A 14427-nucleotide genomic window follows, 5' to 3' on the forward strand; every position below is an offset into this window, starting at 1 on the left:
ACCCATAACATCAAACCCCAACATACCAAAAGAAGGCACCACAGCTTCTAAACAGACTCAGTGACCAAGAGAAGGACTCATTAAAACAACAGCATTAAATAAAAGGATCGACACAGCCTGGACGGGCTTCTTTCACATTACAGACAACTGTCTCCGCAGAGAGACACAGAACTGGTGCTAGAAAGACTGACTGTGTTGTGTCACAGGCAGAGAAAAAAAACTCTCCCAATCAGAGATATATAACAGTCTCATCCTCCTCTCTGGGAATTCTTAAGCAGGGTGCACTACTGTCCCCAAAAGAGCAGACTCAAAGACAGGGGGCACTGTTGCTACATGACAGTAAGCCACCATCATGAAAGCTTGGTTTCTGTCTGTGTGCTCTTTTATATGTCGATCAGCTCCTTTCCTCAGTGTCCAAATGGCTGCTACGTCATGTTATTCATGCAGCAATCCTCTTGTTGCATAAATACACAAGATTTGCTTCCTCGGGTGTCCGCATTGGCTAAATAAATAAAACTCTCCGTCAGTTTGAAGAACCAAAGTCCATTCTTGATTTCCCTGGAAGCTTCTTCCACGTGTTGTACTGATTTCCCACTTCCCAGAATTCACTCTGTCCACTCTTCCACTCCGGCCACTGAAAACTCAGTCCTGTACGTCCACAGCTGAGCAGCAAAAAATAAACACACCAGCAGCAACAAGATGTAGGGAGAGGAGGAGAAGGACTGAGAGGGTAAAGAGTCCATCTCTCTCTCTCTCTCCTTTTAATGCCCACCCTCTCCCTGTGCCCAGTGACATGAGTAGAGGTCAGGAGTCAGCGGGGCAGATCACCCTCTAGTTCACCTTGTCTTGAAAGATGTAGAGGTTGTTGGTGGCAGCCACAGCGATGATGTTCTCGTGTGGGTGCCACGTGGTGTGAAGGATCTTCTTGCTGAAATCTAAGCTGTCGACGCTGATCTCATCTTTACGGCGCTTACCTCCTACACACACCTGCAGGAAAACATTAGGAGACCATTCAAAAACACTGATTTCAGTGTTTTCAATTCTAATTTTGACCACGTGGGGCAACAGAAGAAGCACAACATTGACATCATTTTAGCTGCTACATTAAAATGACCAATGGACATGGACCTATTGTTGCATGTCATACTTCATTCTCTCTCCATCCCACACTCCCTGTCTACATCCAGGGGTGCTTTTAAAGAACACAGGGCCCCAGGCAAAAGGGACCTAGGTGGCCCTACATTGAACTTTCTTATTTGACTCCCACAAAGCATAAGATCATTCAAATCATACCTACAGTATTTCTTTCTAAATTGATCCATTAAATAAAATACTACATTAATAATAATAGTAATTCTACATTTTGAGAAACACTACTATAATGAAATAGAATAGAAAAGAACAGAATACAATAGCATTCAAGGTTATCACTAGCTGCACTTAACAATAGATTTCAATTAATGGTTATATTTGTCAATTTATGTATGAGTTTAGGTTTTAATAATTCATAAAAACATCATAAAACGGTCGAAAAGTACATAAATAAGTCATGGAAATTTAAGTTTGATGTTTTTCAGCTGCTTTAAAGGCCCCCCCTCTTAGCTTGGGGCCCCAGGCAATTGCCCTGTTGCATGCCTCTGTCTATTGCTACTAAAGCTATCAAATGAGGGCAAAAATGCTAAATAAAAAGTTTCTCAGTTGCTCTTGAGGGACCCGAGGCATTGCCCAGCCTGATGACATACAGCTTGTTCTGGGTATAACTCAGAGTCTACTGAGGACAAAGTTGATGAGTTAGGAGAGAAAGATGAGTGTTTCTGTACCTTGCGAGGCTTGAGAATGGCTCTGGGTTTACTGTTTTCTCTGGACGCTTCCAATGTGACGTCACGTTTGGTGTTGCGGTCAAACATTCGAAAGAAATTGTTATAGGAGCCGGTCATTATGACGCTAAAGAGACACAAAAAACAGTGGCGGGTTATTGGGATGGATGGATGGATGGATGATGGATGATGGATGGATGGATGGATGGATGGATGGAGACTTACCTGTCGGATCCATTCCAGACACACTCAAACTTGTCAAAGATGCAGTCATTCTCATATAGAGAACAAAGTTTGCCACGCAAGTATTCATGAACCTGAAAACAAACAAAAAAGATGTTTTTAAATTGTGAAAGTCCTCTTCAGCTCAACAAAAATGAACAGACCAAAAATAACATTTTAATATATAACTTAAAAAGTTAATTGAATGTAATATCTTCAGCTTTATCTACTTGTTGATTTTTTATTTAATTTTTTAAGCTGTTTATAAATGACATATATCGTTAAGCTTGGGTTAAAAACAAAGAACTCTAATCCTAAATATTTGAAGATTATTTGAAGTTTACTGACAAAACGTAACGGCTTCTTGTCGCCCACCTGCAGTACCTTCACAGCCCACTAAGGGGGCTAAAGTCTACACTTTGGGCATCACTGATCTAAGCCCACTTGATGGATTATGTGTGGATTTTTCAAGCATCTAAATTTCCCCACACTGTCTTTAACTTGTAAGCCACATGACCATAAGCTGCACTTCCATATGCTCCACTTTCAGACATCTATCCAGACCTGGTGACCTATGCTAAGATGTTAGGTAGCAGGTGGAGGCCGAGCTGCGATAGCACAGAGAATCCCCATCAAGCTGATGGCCTTATCAATCATGACCCGCCCTAAGATGGCTTCCCCTGATCTGACCTCAGTGACCGCACACTGGGAGGTTTGTCCTTCAGGTTGAATCAGCTCTGACACTATCTGTCTTTTCTCAGGGACAGTTGGTTTTCAGTATGCCCTTCCTGGGCTAATCACTAACACTGACAGAGAGACACTGCAACTGGATTATGTTGAGTGATTAGTCTGAAATCAATAAGTTTTTATTTGATCCGGGCCTAACCAGTATTTGCTAGCTTCACCAGCCGAGAGGCATCTTTGGAGGCTTTGTAGTTGTCCACAGAGCACATGTCAGCATGAGGAAACTGTACCTGGTATGTCTCTAGTGGTTTGTTCTCCATCTGAAGGTCCCACACTTTGACAGTAAGGTAGTCCCTCGTCATCAGATAGCGCCCGTTGTGGCTGAACTTCACGTCTGAGATGGATGAGATGATTTCAGAGAAAAAGGAGCGGGTGGAGGGATCCTCTGGCTCTTCAAAGTCTGAGACAGAAAAGAGCAAGAAGCTGTCATCTTCTGACAGGAGGAAACACATTTTTACACCATCGTAGGTCGCGGTTTTTTTTCCTTTAGCGAGTCTTTTAATCATTCACAGCAAGAAAACACATGGTAGGTTTTGTTTGGGTGGTGGGAGCCTTCATTAGTGAACAATAACAGCCACAACAATGCCTGGGCGCTGAGTTTGTAGCGGCAGCTGCATCTCCTCACAGGATTATTTCTCTGTGTGTTTAGGGAGACAGTCATGGGTCAGCATGCTGGGTAAATATTGGTTATGATTCATATTGATTTTGGCAGCTGCTCATCGGTGTGCAGGCCAGCACGCTGGGGATAAGAGCCAGACATTCCATCGTTAGCTGTCAACTTATTGTTCCTCCTCCTCCTCCTTTTTCTCCCACCCTCCCCTTGCTCCTCCAAAAATGCCCCCACCATTCTCTCCCCTCCCATGTCCTCCCTGCTCCTCAGCCAAGTCTTGGAGAACAGCTCTGAGATGTGTCAGCGGGGAGTCTAACGAGGGATGTGGTGAGAGAGATAGAAAAATAGGGGAGGATGAGGAAAACAAATCAATGTCAAAGTCCTGGGCCCTTTTGAGCCCCGCTGGATTTTCTTATATGTCAGTGAATGAGTGTTTGTGCATAAATGGGTGTGTGCATGTATATATGCATTTGTCCCTGCCCTCCCTCCCCTCCCACTCCAGCGGTGTATAATAGGGTCCCTGGGGAGTTGGCAGGGGATCTCTTTGGTCCCTGCCGCTCTGTCCGGGGGCTCAGCGCTTTCACAATCCTCTCCTATCCCTCCATCCTTTCCTCATCCACCCATCCATCCTCACATCCAGTAATCCATTCTGGTTGATACCAGCAGCCTCCTGGATTTATAGGTACAGGAGACGATACATTGTGATTGTGTTTTTTATTGTTTGTGTAGGAGGTACAGGAGGATTTCTCTCTATATTTATTTATGTGTGTGTGTGTGTGTGGGAGTGCTTGTATTTGAAGCTGTTTAGGACCCCTTCTGGCATAAACACAGACGTTGTGAGGGTTTCGTTCGGCTGTACAAATGAATGGAAGTCAATGCTGTGTCCTGACGAGACTAGCTGTGCAAAAAAAAAAACTTATGTGTGTGTACGTGTGTGTGTGGGAGGGAGAGAGAGAGGGAGGCAGGGCATTGCATGTGGCTCTGAGCCATTCACATTCATTCAGTGAGACAGTAGGTCTGTATTAACAGACCTGTCCTGAGGCTAACAAGAGCACCTGCCGCTTCCATGTGTGTGTGTGTGTGTATCTCTGAATCACACAATTTGAAATTTACACACACACATTTTTGTGTGATTCTTATTTAACCCTCACAGCGCTCATGTGAAATTTAACAGTCCGTGTGTGAGCGCACGGTCCAGTGAGCACGTCAATATGTCTGAGGAAATGACTGACATTATCGAACGGCAAGGCGTGTCCACGAGGGACTAATGTGGTTGCTTTTAAGACATTGATTTCCCAGCGTAAATGTCAATGTATTCATAATTCATTCCAACAAAGTGTATGCATGCGATGCGACGCTTTCTAAAAGGCCGCTCATTGGTTGAAGCACACGCACGGATACACAGATGCATGAACAAATTAGTCATCTTGGTGGATGGAGCAGGTGGACGGCTGCATGTCAATGCTACACAAAGGTGTCGCTGAAGCGGAATCATTGAGTGTGACTTTGCAACATGAGCGCCGTCATATTGAGTGTGTATCTGTTCTTCTGGTGAACATGCAGCACTCTCTCCGGTTTCCAATTATAACAACAAAGGTAGACATAATGAGGTACAGTAGCATGGACATAATAATTAAAGCTGCAGTAGGCACAACTACTATAGGTGGTTAAAGCTGCAGTGCGTCACTTTTTGGTGATTTTTGTTGTTAATGTTATTATTCTGCCTCTATATGGAATGGTTCGTTCCATTTTTCAGTATCCTTCGCTTGGGTTACAAGAGTAATGGTACAGTAAGGTACATGTAGGGCTAGACTGACTCCACTCACGACAGTCAGCTGATAGGGTGACAGAAAAGGGTCACTCCCCTGCGACCAGTGTTTCTTCAAAGCCCACTGTCTATTCACATACGAGGAATTCCAAACTGTTTTGCAACTTTACTAGCTCAATGTTGCTGTTGCCTCCAACCCTGCTATACTGACAAATACAGAGTTCTGTCCTGAGCTCTTCTTATTAAACGAACATGGACATTCAGGTGACCCGAGGCAATCTCTGCATCACTGAAACTCTCTCTGCTGATACTGACACACGTTTTGTTGACTTTCTTGTCCAGCTCTCTTTAAGTTTTGGAAGCAGCTGCACTTTGATTGGTCAGTGTCCCAAGACGAGCCAGATTTTTGGCTGTAAACAAAGCCCAGAGTAGGAGCTGAAGTCTAGTTCTCTCTCTCTGATCCATGAATTGACATTAAGCTCAAATTATTGATCAATAAAGTCAGAAGATCCTCACTACTGTACCAGCTGTCATTGAATTCCTTTAGCTGAGCTCTACATTCTAACAATCCTCTGTGACATGTTTGCTCAGTGACATTGGTCTCTCAGTCTCAAAGATCTGACAGTAAATCTCAGAGAAACCTTTCAGCGTTTCACTATCCAATCAGGAGCCAGAACTCCATAAAGAGTGAATGAGTGAATCGATGAACACACCATAGGTGCTCATGAGGTAAAGAGAGCAGGAGTGCCGACAGAATGGTCATGTGCTGTATGCATACTCACATTTGCAGTGCTTGTCACAGAGAGCGGCCTGTCTCATGTCACACAGGCGTATTGAGCCCTTGCTGCTGCTGTAGGCAAAGGTGTGACAATGCTGCGGGTGAAACTCTGCTGAGGTGATCACTTCCGTCAGCTCCTCCATGTTGGCTGGCTTGATGTCCACAATGTCTGAGAGACGGACGCTAAGGACAAACTCTGATTTGTAGACAGCTTTCGTTATGAATCATTCAACTGACAACTAACACATGCAGTTTTGTAATTGATTTGTTTCACGTCTAAACAGTTGTGAATAACAAAGGTCAGCTCCTAATCCCGACTGAAAGGATACTGAAGCTGCGGTCTGTGATCTCCAGGTTCCACAGGTTCACCCTGAGGTCGTCAGTGGAGATGTACGTCTGAACGTCGGAGTTGACCGAGATGGAGTTGATGTGGTAGGTGTGGGCATTGCTGAACACACGTCTGGCTGTAGCCTCAACCATCAAGTCCATGGGCTGCAGCACTGGCACCTGTCAGTCATCAGTTCAGAGAGGGGGAAAGAAAATGTAATGAAAAAGGAGAATCCTGCATTATTTGAGGCACTTTGAAGCTGGTTTCCCAGAGGCCTTCAGAGATACAGTATGTATCTGTGATCTGTGTGTGTGTGTGTGGCTGTGCATGTACTTATCTGCATGAATTATGTGAATATAAAGCAACTGTTTGTGTGTGTGTGCATGTTATTGTGAGGCACAGACGACCCCAGGGATTCATATGACATTTACTGCCCAAATCTTAATGCAACAGAAACAGTGACTGAGGGGGCTCGGGGCCTGTTTGATGAGCTGCTTCAATCAGCCTGAGAATATCTGTGCAACACAGCTACTCAATGACCCCCACCCAAGCCCCCGCCCCCATGTCTCCGTCTGTCTCATAATATGCTGAAGAAGAGAAAAGAAAGAAAGCAAAGGAGGCAGAAAGAGAAATGGCCCGAGGCCGTCGCAAGGCCCTGCTGAGGAATGATAACTGAACTTTACAGATGATCCCTGTCTCTCTCTCTCTGCATATCTATATATATATATATATATATATGTGTGTGTGTGTGTGTGTATACCACACACACACACACATATACATGCAGGTTCACAGTGCTGCTTCAGCATCAAAGAGACCCTGCATCAGTCTGCATGCAGCCCCCCGTTGGCCAGATAAAACCCAGACAAAGAGAGAAGGGAGGGGAGGGAGAGAAGAGAACAAATCGGCTGCTTCTTCCCTCTTTCTGTCGTTCATTGCTGGCACTGACAGAGAGACACGGCAGCCCAGCAGGCTGCTGTATCTCCATGGGTGTCACTTCATTTCCATGTCTTTCACTGGGTGTCCAAAGAGACATGGACCTTATTAACCCATAACCCCCCCAAACACTGACAGTTGCACTATTCAGCTTGGCCCTGCACCTTGCAACTACCTCACACATCTTTTTCCTTGTCACATGTAAAATAGAATATCTCAAATATATATTTAAGATCTAAGCTTACAAGTTAACACAAAATGTAAAAGTAGTTTCTCCTGTTATAGCAGCATTTCCCCAAACAGTGAAATACAAAACAATTTATACACATTTTGTGTGTAATTGATATGACAAAAAAAATTATATGATATTTATTTTTTTTTAAATGGCAAAAATAACATATATATAGAGGCTATATTTCAGACTAATATTTGCAGGTTTTACCCTCTCTTCCTCTGTTTTATTGCTTCATTGCCCTGAAAAGATTTCACAGTCTTTAAACAGGATTGTCACAGTCCTGGACGGTCCTCCAGGTTGCTATGATCCCCACACCAGCCAGACAAAGAGGGACGACACGCTGAACACAGCACTAATCTACTATGGCAGATACACACACACACACAATATGTGCCCGTCTGCTTTGTGTGAAAATTAAAGTGGTATTGGAGTGATAAGAATGAGAGGATGATCCTTTCGTGGTCTTCACCTCACTGCACATATTGATCGCTCATTTTCACTTTCTTCTGCCAGTCTCAGAAGTTCAAATTAGCCCAAACAGGACGAATGTGTGTTGGATGACGTCAGTCTTTTATTCCCCAGCACTGACACATGGCGCATATGACATCCAGCTATTATTAAAAAAGGAAAATAAATGGACTTTGTGAAAATATACTGTAGCACTGACTGTGTTGTGAAGATGTTTGTGCAGGATTAAAAGCTAAACGCTATAAGCTGAATGGCAATTTCTGATTTACTCTAATCGGCTTATCTTAACTGTTCCTATTCAGTATTAAGACTCAATGTGCAAACTGAGGATTGGCATTTGTCACAATAGGAAAATCATGCCATACATGCTTATTACAGTAGAGGTCCGGATATTATGCAACAGTAATAACTGTCCTGCTAGAAAGATATGGTTAAATCATAAATGGTAAAATTAGTAGTTTGACATTTCTAATTCTTGTTTTGTCTATTCTGTAATTTAATTCCATTGATTCATAACAGTCTTGTTTCTCTATGTTAATATTCCAGTCATTATCATATGATTTGGTGTAGGAATTGAGATTGAAACTGAAAAGCTTGTGGTTCAAATTCCAGGACAGGTCAAGGGCTGGGGTGCCCCTGAGCAAGGTACCCAATAAAACAAAAAAAACAGTTGTGTATGTTCATAACTGGTGTGTAAAAAATATAATGGGTCACATGCAGAGGTCAAACTCACTATCACTAATTGGTATGTGTGCAAAATTAATTCTAATTCTAATAATCTTAATGCCAGTGGCCGCATGCCTTAGCTTAGCATAAAGACTGGAAACAAGAGGAAACAGCTAGCATGTACTGTGTAACAAGATTAGTATACCTGCCTCTCTAAAGCTCTCTTGTTGACAGTTTTCCTTTAATTTACTGAATCATTTTGTGGATTTTGTTGTTGCAGTCCTTATGCTAAGCTAACTTGCTACTATGGAGGGTTGCCAACCATTCTGTAAATGACAGATTTGTTCCATATTTGAAAGATAAAAGACGTGTTGCATATTGAACAGATAAGAATCCCACTTTGTTTCTTATTTTTGATAATCGAGTCAGTGCAAAACCATGATAGGAACATTACAGATTAGTCCATGAATGGCGATTGTGCAAATCTGTATGAGGGAAGATAAAATCCTCCTTCTGCTGTCAGGTCCTCATGATCCAACAGAAACAGCAAAGGAGATGCGGCGAAGTGTAAAGGCAAAATGGCGACAGGAGGATACTGTAAAACAGCATGCTGTAAAGTGCAGTACATCAGGTACGTGGGGGGGGGGGGGGGGGGTGCAATATGTAAACTGTATAACTGAGTAGGCAGTTATACAGGAAATTTATCAGGAAATTGGCAACCCTACTACTACTATCTCTAGCTTCATATATATTCTACAGACATCAGACTGTAGATGGGATCTGTCTCTTAGTGCAAAAGTGTATTTCCCCAAAATGTGTGTCTAATAAGTTCTGAATATATATACTGCCTTAAACACGAACAAAAAAATAATATGTTTAATATTCATATAATAATGGCCTGTGGGACGTTGTTATGGACTGGTATTGCTAACAGTCACTAGACCAAGATACACTGGCATCTTTGTTTTTTTCTGACTTCTCAACTGGAACTCCGAGGTCACTCCCAGTTCTGAAGTAGAGACACTTACCCGTAGCGAGGTGATGGTCGACGGGTCTCTGATGCGTCCGTCCTCATCCTTCAGGTTGTAGCCCTCAGGACGCTTGTCTCTCTCACTGATCTTCCACAGCTTTACTGTCTTATCTGGAATACATCACACACACACACACACACAGAAGTTATGATACAGATCATGGCTCACCACAGTGAAGCTCACATACGAGATGGATGTGGGGGGTTGGGTGGCCAATCTGGCATGTAGCTGGGCAGCAGCCAGCAAGGATGATGAATTGCGGCTCCTTGTGTAGATTCTGGTGTCACTGATATCAATCTACAAGTTGACTTCATTTCCCTGCTGCAGTGTGTGCTACCCCTGAAAACGCCATCTGTGTGCTTTTCTTTTCTGCATCACATAAACACCAGTTACATCCCAGCTTCTCAGAGAAAGTGGGTGGCGGCAGCCGTCAGGTTGCTGCAGGTTTTTATTTATTTTTTATTTTTTTTAATTTCCACAGTGAATATCTGTGTCAGACCGACGAGGCCCTCGCCACAGGAGCCTCCACCATCTGCTCCAGCCACCACGAGCACTACTGTAGCAGCCATGCATGAAGCCAACAATCTGCAAGATGTCTCTCTGATGTTTGTGTGTACGTTATGGCCCGAGTGCATGATACTGTATATGCACATGTGAGCGTCTTCCTGCTGTGGCAGTCATGCGTGAAGTCATTAAACGGCTCTGCTGGCGACACTCAACAATATGTTTGCAGGAAAAGGCAAAAAATTGCATTTTTACGAGATATTAATAACACTGCCTTTTATATCAGCTTTATCTCTGACTACTCTGCCATATGAAGCATGAATCATGTCGTTCACTGACAGAACAACAACACTACACCCACATTCAAACACAAAGTCTCCCTTTGACCATTTGGCCGCCTAGTGTTGCTCCTGCAGAAGGAGGCAGGGAGGCTGCGGCTAAGTGACTGACCGTTAGTAGAGAGCAGGAAGTAGGCAGCGTTCTGTTGAGGAAGCCATTTGATCTTGTTGATCTTCTCCTCAATCTCCAAGCTCTTCAGGTAGTCAAACTCCGGCTCGTGACTCTGGAATGTGCTGTAAACATTGTACTCCCCTCGACGCTGAGGCTGGCTCTTACTCTGCATGAGGAGGAAAAACAGTTAGAGACTCTTCACTGTTCGTTTCACTGAGGTCATGACAGGGATCATTATTTACATCTAATCCAGAGCTGCATTCTTCATGATTTGAAAAGTCAGGAATTGTATGATTATTCACTTTCTTGTCACTTGTATGTTAAATATAAATCTACAGCCAGAACTAGGTTAAAACTAGTATCAGTATCATTGTTGTTGCTGTAGCTAAATCTTTTTTACATATATCTTCGTCATCGCATGCAATGTGGAATTCCACACATGTTTAATTGATAAATATTTGGTATCATTGGAAATCCTGGGATCTCAACTAGAAAGGAAACAATGAAACTTAAAATTTTAAAATCATTTCAACAGTGGGGCAGTATAGTTATTGTAGCATTTCCTACCTCCTGCTCCCTCTGGAAGACAACAACTCTGCCTCCTTTATCCCCGGTGGCCAACAGCTCCCCCGATGAGTTAAACTCAACCGTTGAGATAATGTCAGCTGCAACACAGGAAGCAGAGCAGAGAAGGGGGAGAACATGTCAGTGTGGATGTGCACAGGGCTGTCAAGGTACAAGTCAGACAAGAAGAAAGGCCTTTCAGTGAGATCTGGTACAGTGACTTCTGGAAAACACATCTGAGTAGGGAGGGGAATCTCATCTCTAACCCACAGAGGATTCTGTGGCACAGATACCCTAGTTTGGAGAAATATAGGTTATAGGACAAACCATTAGATGAGTCACTGCATGATATCAACTAATTCAGCCCAGTGTCTCACTGAAGTGAGCCAATCTGTGCCATTTCAGAGCACTCTTGTTTTTTATTGGACACTTTCACCGCACTAATAATGCCATTCATCTCTCTTCCCTGTTCCCCGGCTGTGAGACCCCATGCTGCTCAGTGACTCTCCTGCTCCTTCATTTAAGAGAAAACTAAACCATGCACTTTTATTCTGATGATACATGTTACCTGTCATTTCTTAACTTCCAATGCAGTTGGTGCATCAACAGAACAGCAACAATATAACAGTAGAAAGATCAAATTGATTTATCCATTCTGCATCTCCATCATTTCTTAGTTTTGCCACATCACTACAGTATAACTTCCCCCAAAATGTAAATAACAGACACCTACCCTTAAGGTAGCTTTTCCTCTCCTCCTCAAAGACATACATTTGCCTGGATTTAGGAGAGGCTAATGGTGGCTGCAATTAGTATGTAGCCTCAGGCTAAAAGGGCACAGCATAATGTCTGTCTCTCTCACACACACACACACACACATATACGTAGAGCAGAGGCTAGTCCTCAATTTAATAGTGACAATAATATGAGACAGAGGTAGAGAGAGAACGAGAGAGTGAGCTTGTTGTTTTGTACCCCCCACGCCCTCTGTGGACCTGCTACTGGCGGAGCTCTGAACAGGAGAGGGGAATGTTGCTATGGAGACAGTTTCCATCTCTAGCAGCAGCAGTCAGAGTGTGTATGTGTGTGTGTGTGTGTGTGTGCCAATAGCTCTCAGACTTAGTTGCTGATGCTAGCTGTAATTCAGCAGACAGAGTGAGTGCTGCAATAGAGTGAAAACCTGCTTCTGCATCTGGGGGAGTGTGTGCAGTTAAACGCAGTACACAACTTCAGACAATGGAGTCCCTGTGGACGGGCTCATCGCTTCACATAAAGCTGCTGTGTACGGCGCAAATGACAAAGCGTCATGTTTTCATGCGTGTGTGTGTGTGTGTGTGTGTGTGTTCCAGTTGTTTGATTCAATTGTTGGAGAGAAAAGCCACAGTCAGATATGAGGCCAGATGGAGTCTTGAAGCCATGTACTGGAGCTGCTGAGGTGGAGGCGGGCTGAGGTGGGTGTGGGGGGTGGTGGGAATCTTAATCATATTTGAATTTAGAAACTAATAACTTTTTCACAGACTAAACACACTCTGACCTACTTACATCAGACCTTCACTGACTGAAAACACACTCACACCCTTTTTGCACACGCAACCGAGAAACACACAACACAAGTGGAGTTATCTCGCTTTCTGATTATCTGCATATATTGACCCCCCTGAATGCACAGAGCTGTACATGCGCAACACACACACACACACACACACTCACAGTCACAGTCACACACAATATTGTCTTCCCCGGCACCATCAAGCCAAAGCCACTGGTGTGAATCGAGTGGAATCGGCTTAGCAGTCAGCATTCTTCTATCAAAGCCTCTTTCTCTCTCTTTGTCCTTCATCCTCCCCTTTTTGCATGTCTCCCCCGTTTCCCTCTCTCCTCCCATGATCATCAACACATTAAGTCACTGAGGAGAAACAGTAATTGATGACTGCTGTTTAACGAGTTTACACAAGCATGCTTCCTTCCTTCATCTCAGTAAATGCAGAATCGGACAGAACCACTGAGATGAAACTCATAACGTGATGGAACGCTTCCCCCCCTGCTCCATGCAGATGTATTCTAACCAGACAGCCTCGTGGACCTGTGTTTGAATTGCAGTGCTTTTTTTTTCCTTTTTTTTCCAGATGAAATTTCATTACAGGGAACAAATTGATTAGCAGCAGACCTGCAGGTGGGCGGTGTCTCCTGAATGATTTGCACCTGCGTCAGATCAGATTTTTAGTACGAGCACCATGCAGGGTCAAGGAAGAGTGGAATTAGCAGCTGGGTGGGGATTCTTCTCAAAGAACACACAATCTCTCTCTCCCTCACACACACACACACACACAGCTTCATCAGCAGACCATAACCAGATGAAGCCCATAAATCCTGTGGTCAGCCAGGTCTGACACAGACAGGTCAGAGCTTCTTGATGCATCAGAGATAACGCACATCCATCACCAGTAATAACACAGAGAAGCCTGTTGGCCTGCTGCTGCTGTTGTGTGTGTGTGTGTGTGTGTGTGTGTGTGTGTGTGCGTGGCATGGCACCTCTCTTATCTGTTCCTATTCGCCAACGTGAACTGCAATAACACCCGTCAGCATGCAATATAGAATTGTGCGTCAAACCGACTGGATGGAAACATAGATATGCATTGATTCTGGAATGAAAACCAGAGTGAGGATATTGAATGTATTTATAGATACCCCCCAAGCCTGCAACATCCATCACACATAACAGAAGGGGCCACTAAAGGAAATGATTGTGATGATGTGATGATGGGGGGGGGGGGGGGTTCTGGGGATGGAGGTTTGTTGCACTAAGTAGGTCAACAAAAAGTACAGTGAGTCTCGTCAGCACAGAGGAAAGCAAACGCCAAAATAGTAGCACCCTGGCTAACCTCTAGACAGCACTTAATCCTGTCAGGGGAGAAATAAACACAACAAAAAACAGAAAGAGTCTTGATCCAGTGGCATTGGACGGTTGTGTGTCTACACATGCAGAGACAGTTGTATAAGAGGTGTGGAGAAAGTCCAGGTAGAGGGAGTTACGTGAGTGTTGTGTAAATGTTTGTCAGAGTTAGACTCAGAGAAGAGAGGATTACACTGAGCTGCCTACGTCAAAGGATCAGACTGGGGGATAATTCCGCTCTCGGACTCTCTTTCACTCGTTGCTCTCGTTCCTTTTAATGATAACAAACAATAATGCATCAGTCGGCACATCTTTTTCTTCCAGGAACATTTCATGTCGAAATTATTCACATGAAATCCAATTCCCGTGCTGTACAAGCAGCTGATAATAGTTTTTGTTTCACACCAGCAACA

The 14427-nt window shown here is 43.7% G+C and overlaps 1 protein-coding gene across 2 annotated transcripts in view; it reads right to left on the reverse strand.

Moving 5' to 3' along the window:
• Positions 1 to 14427, reverse strand: part of ppp2r2ba (protein phosphatase 2, regulatory subunit B, beta a) — a 52059-nt gene continuing 37632 nt past the window's right edge. For both annotated transcript variants that reach the window (XM_058650262.1, XM_058650264.1), the window contains exons 2-10: positions 11125 to 11222; positions 10558 to 10723; positions 9601 to 9713; positions 6269 to 6446; positions 5944 to 6108; positions 3014 to 3183; positions 2043 to 2134; positions 1821 to 1944; positions 1 to 987 (exon numbers count right to left, since the gene is read on the reverse strand). In XM_058650262.1, the coding sequence (XP_058506245.1) occupies positions 832 to 987; positions 1821 to 1944; positions 2043 to 2134; positions 3014 to 3183; positions 5944 to 6108; positions 6269 to 6446; positions 9601 to 9713; positions 10558 to 10723; positions 11125 to 11222 (1262 nt within the window). In that variant the 3' untranslated portion in view covers positions 1 to 831. The remainder of the gene's footprint in view (positions 988 to 1820; positions 1945 to 2042; positions 2135 to 3013; positions 3184 to 5943; positions 6109 to 6268; positions 6447 to 9600; positions 9714 to 10557; positions 10724 to 11124; positions 11223 to 14427) is intronic.

This window comes from Solea solea, chromosome 14 (assembly GCF_958295425.1).
Source record: "Solea solea chromosome 14, fSolSol10.1, whole genome shotgun sequence".
In the NCBI taxonomy this organism is placed as follows: Eukaryota; Metazoa; Chordata; class Actinopteri; order Pleuronectiformes; family Soleidae; genus Solea; species Solea solea.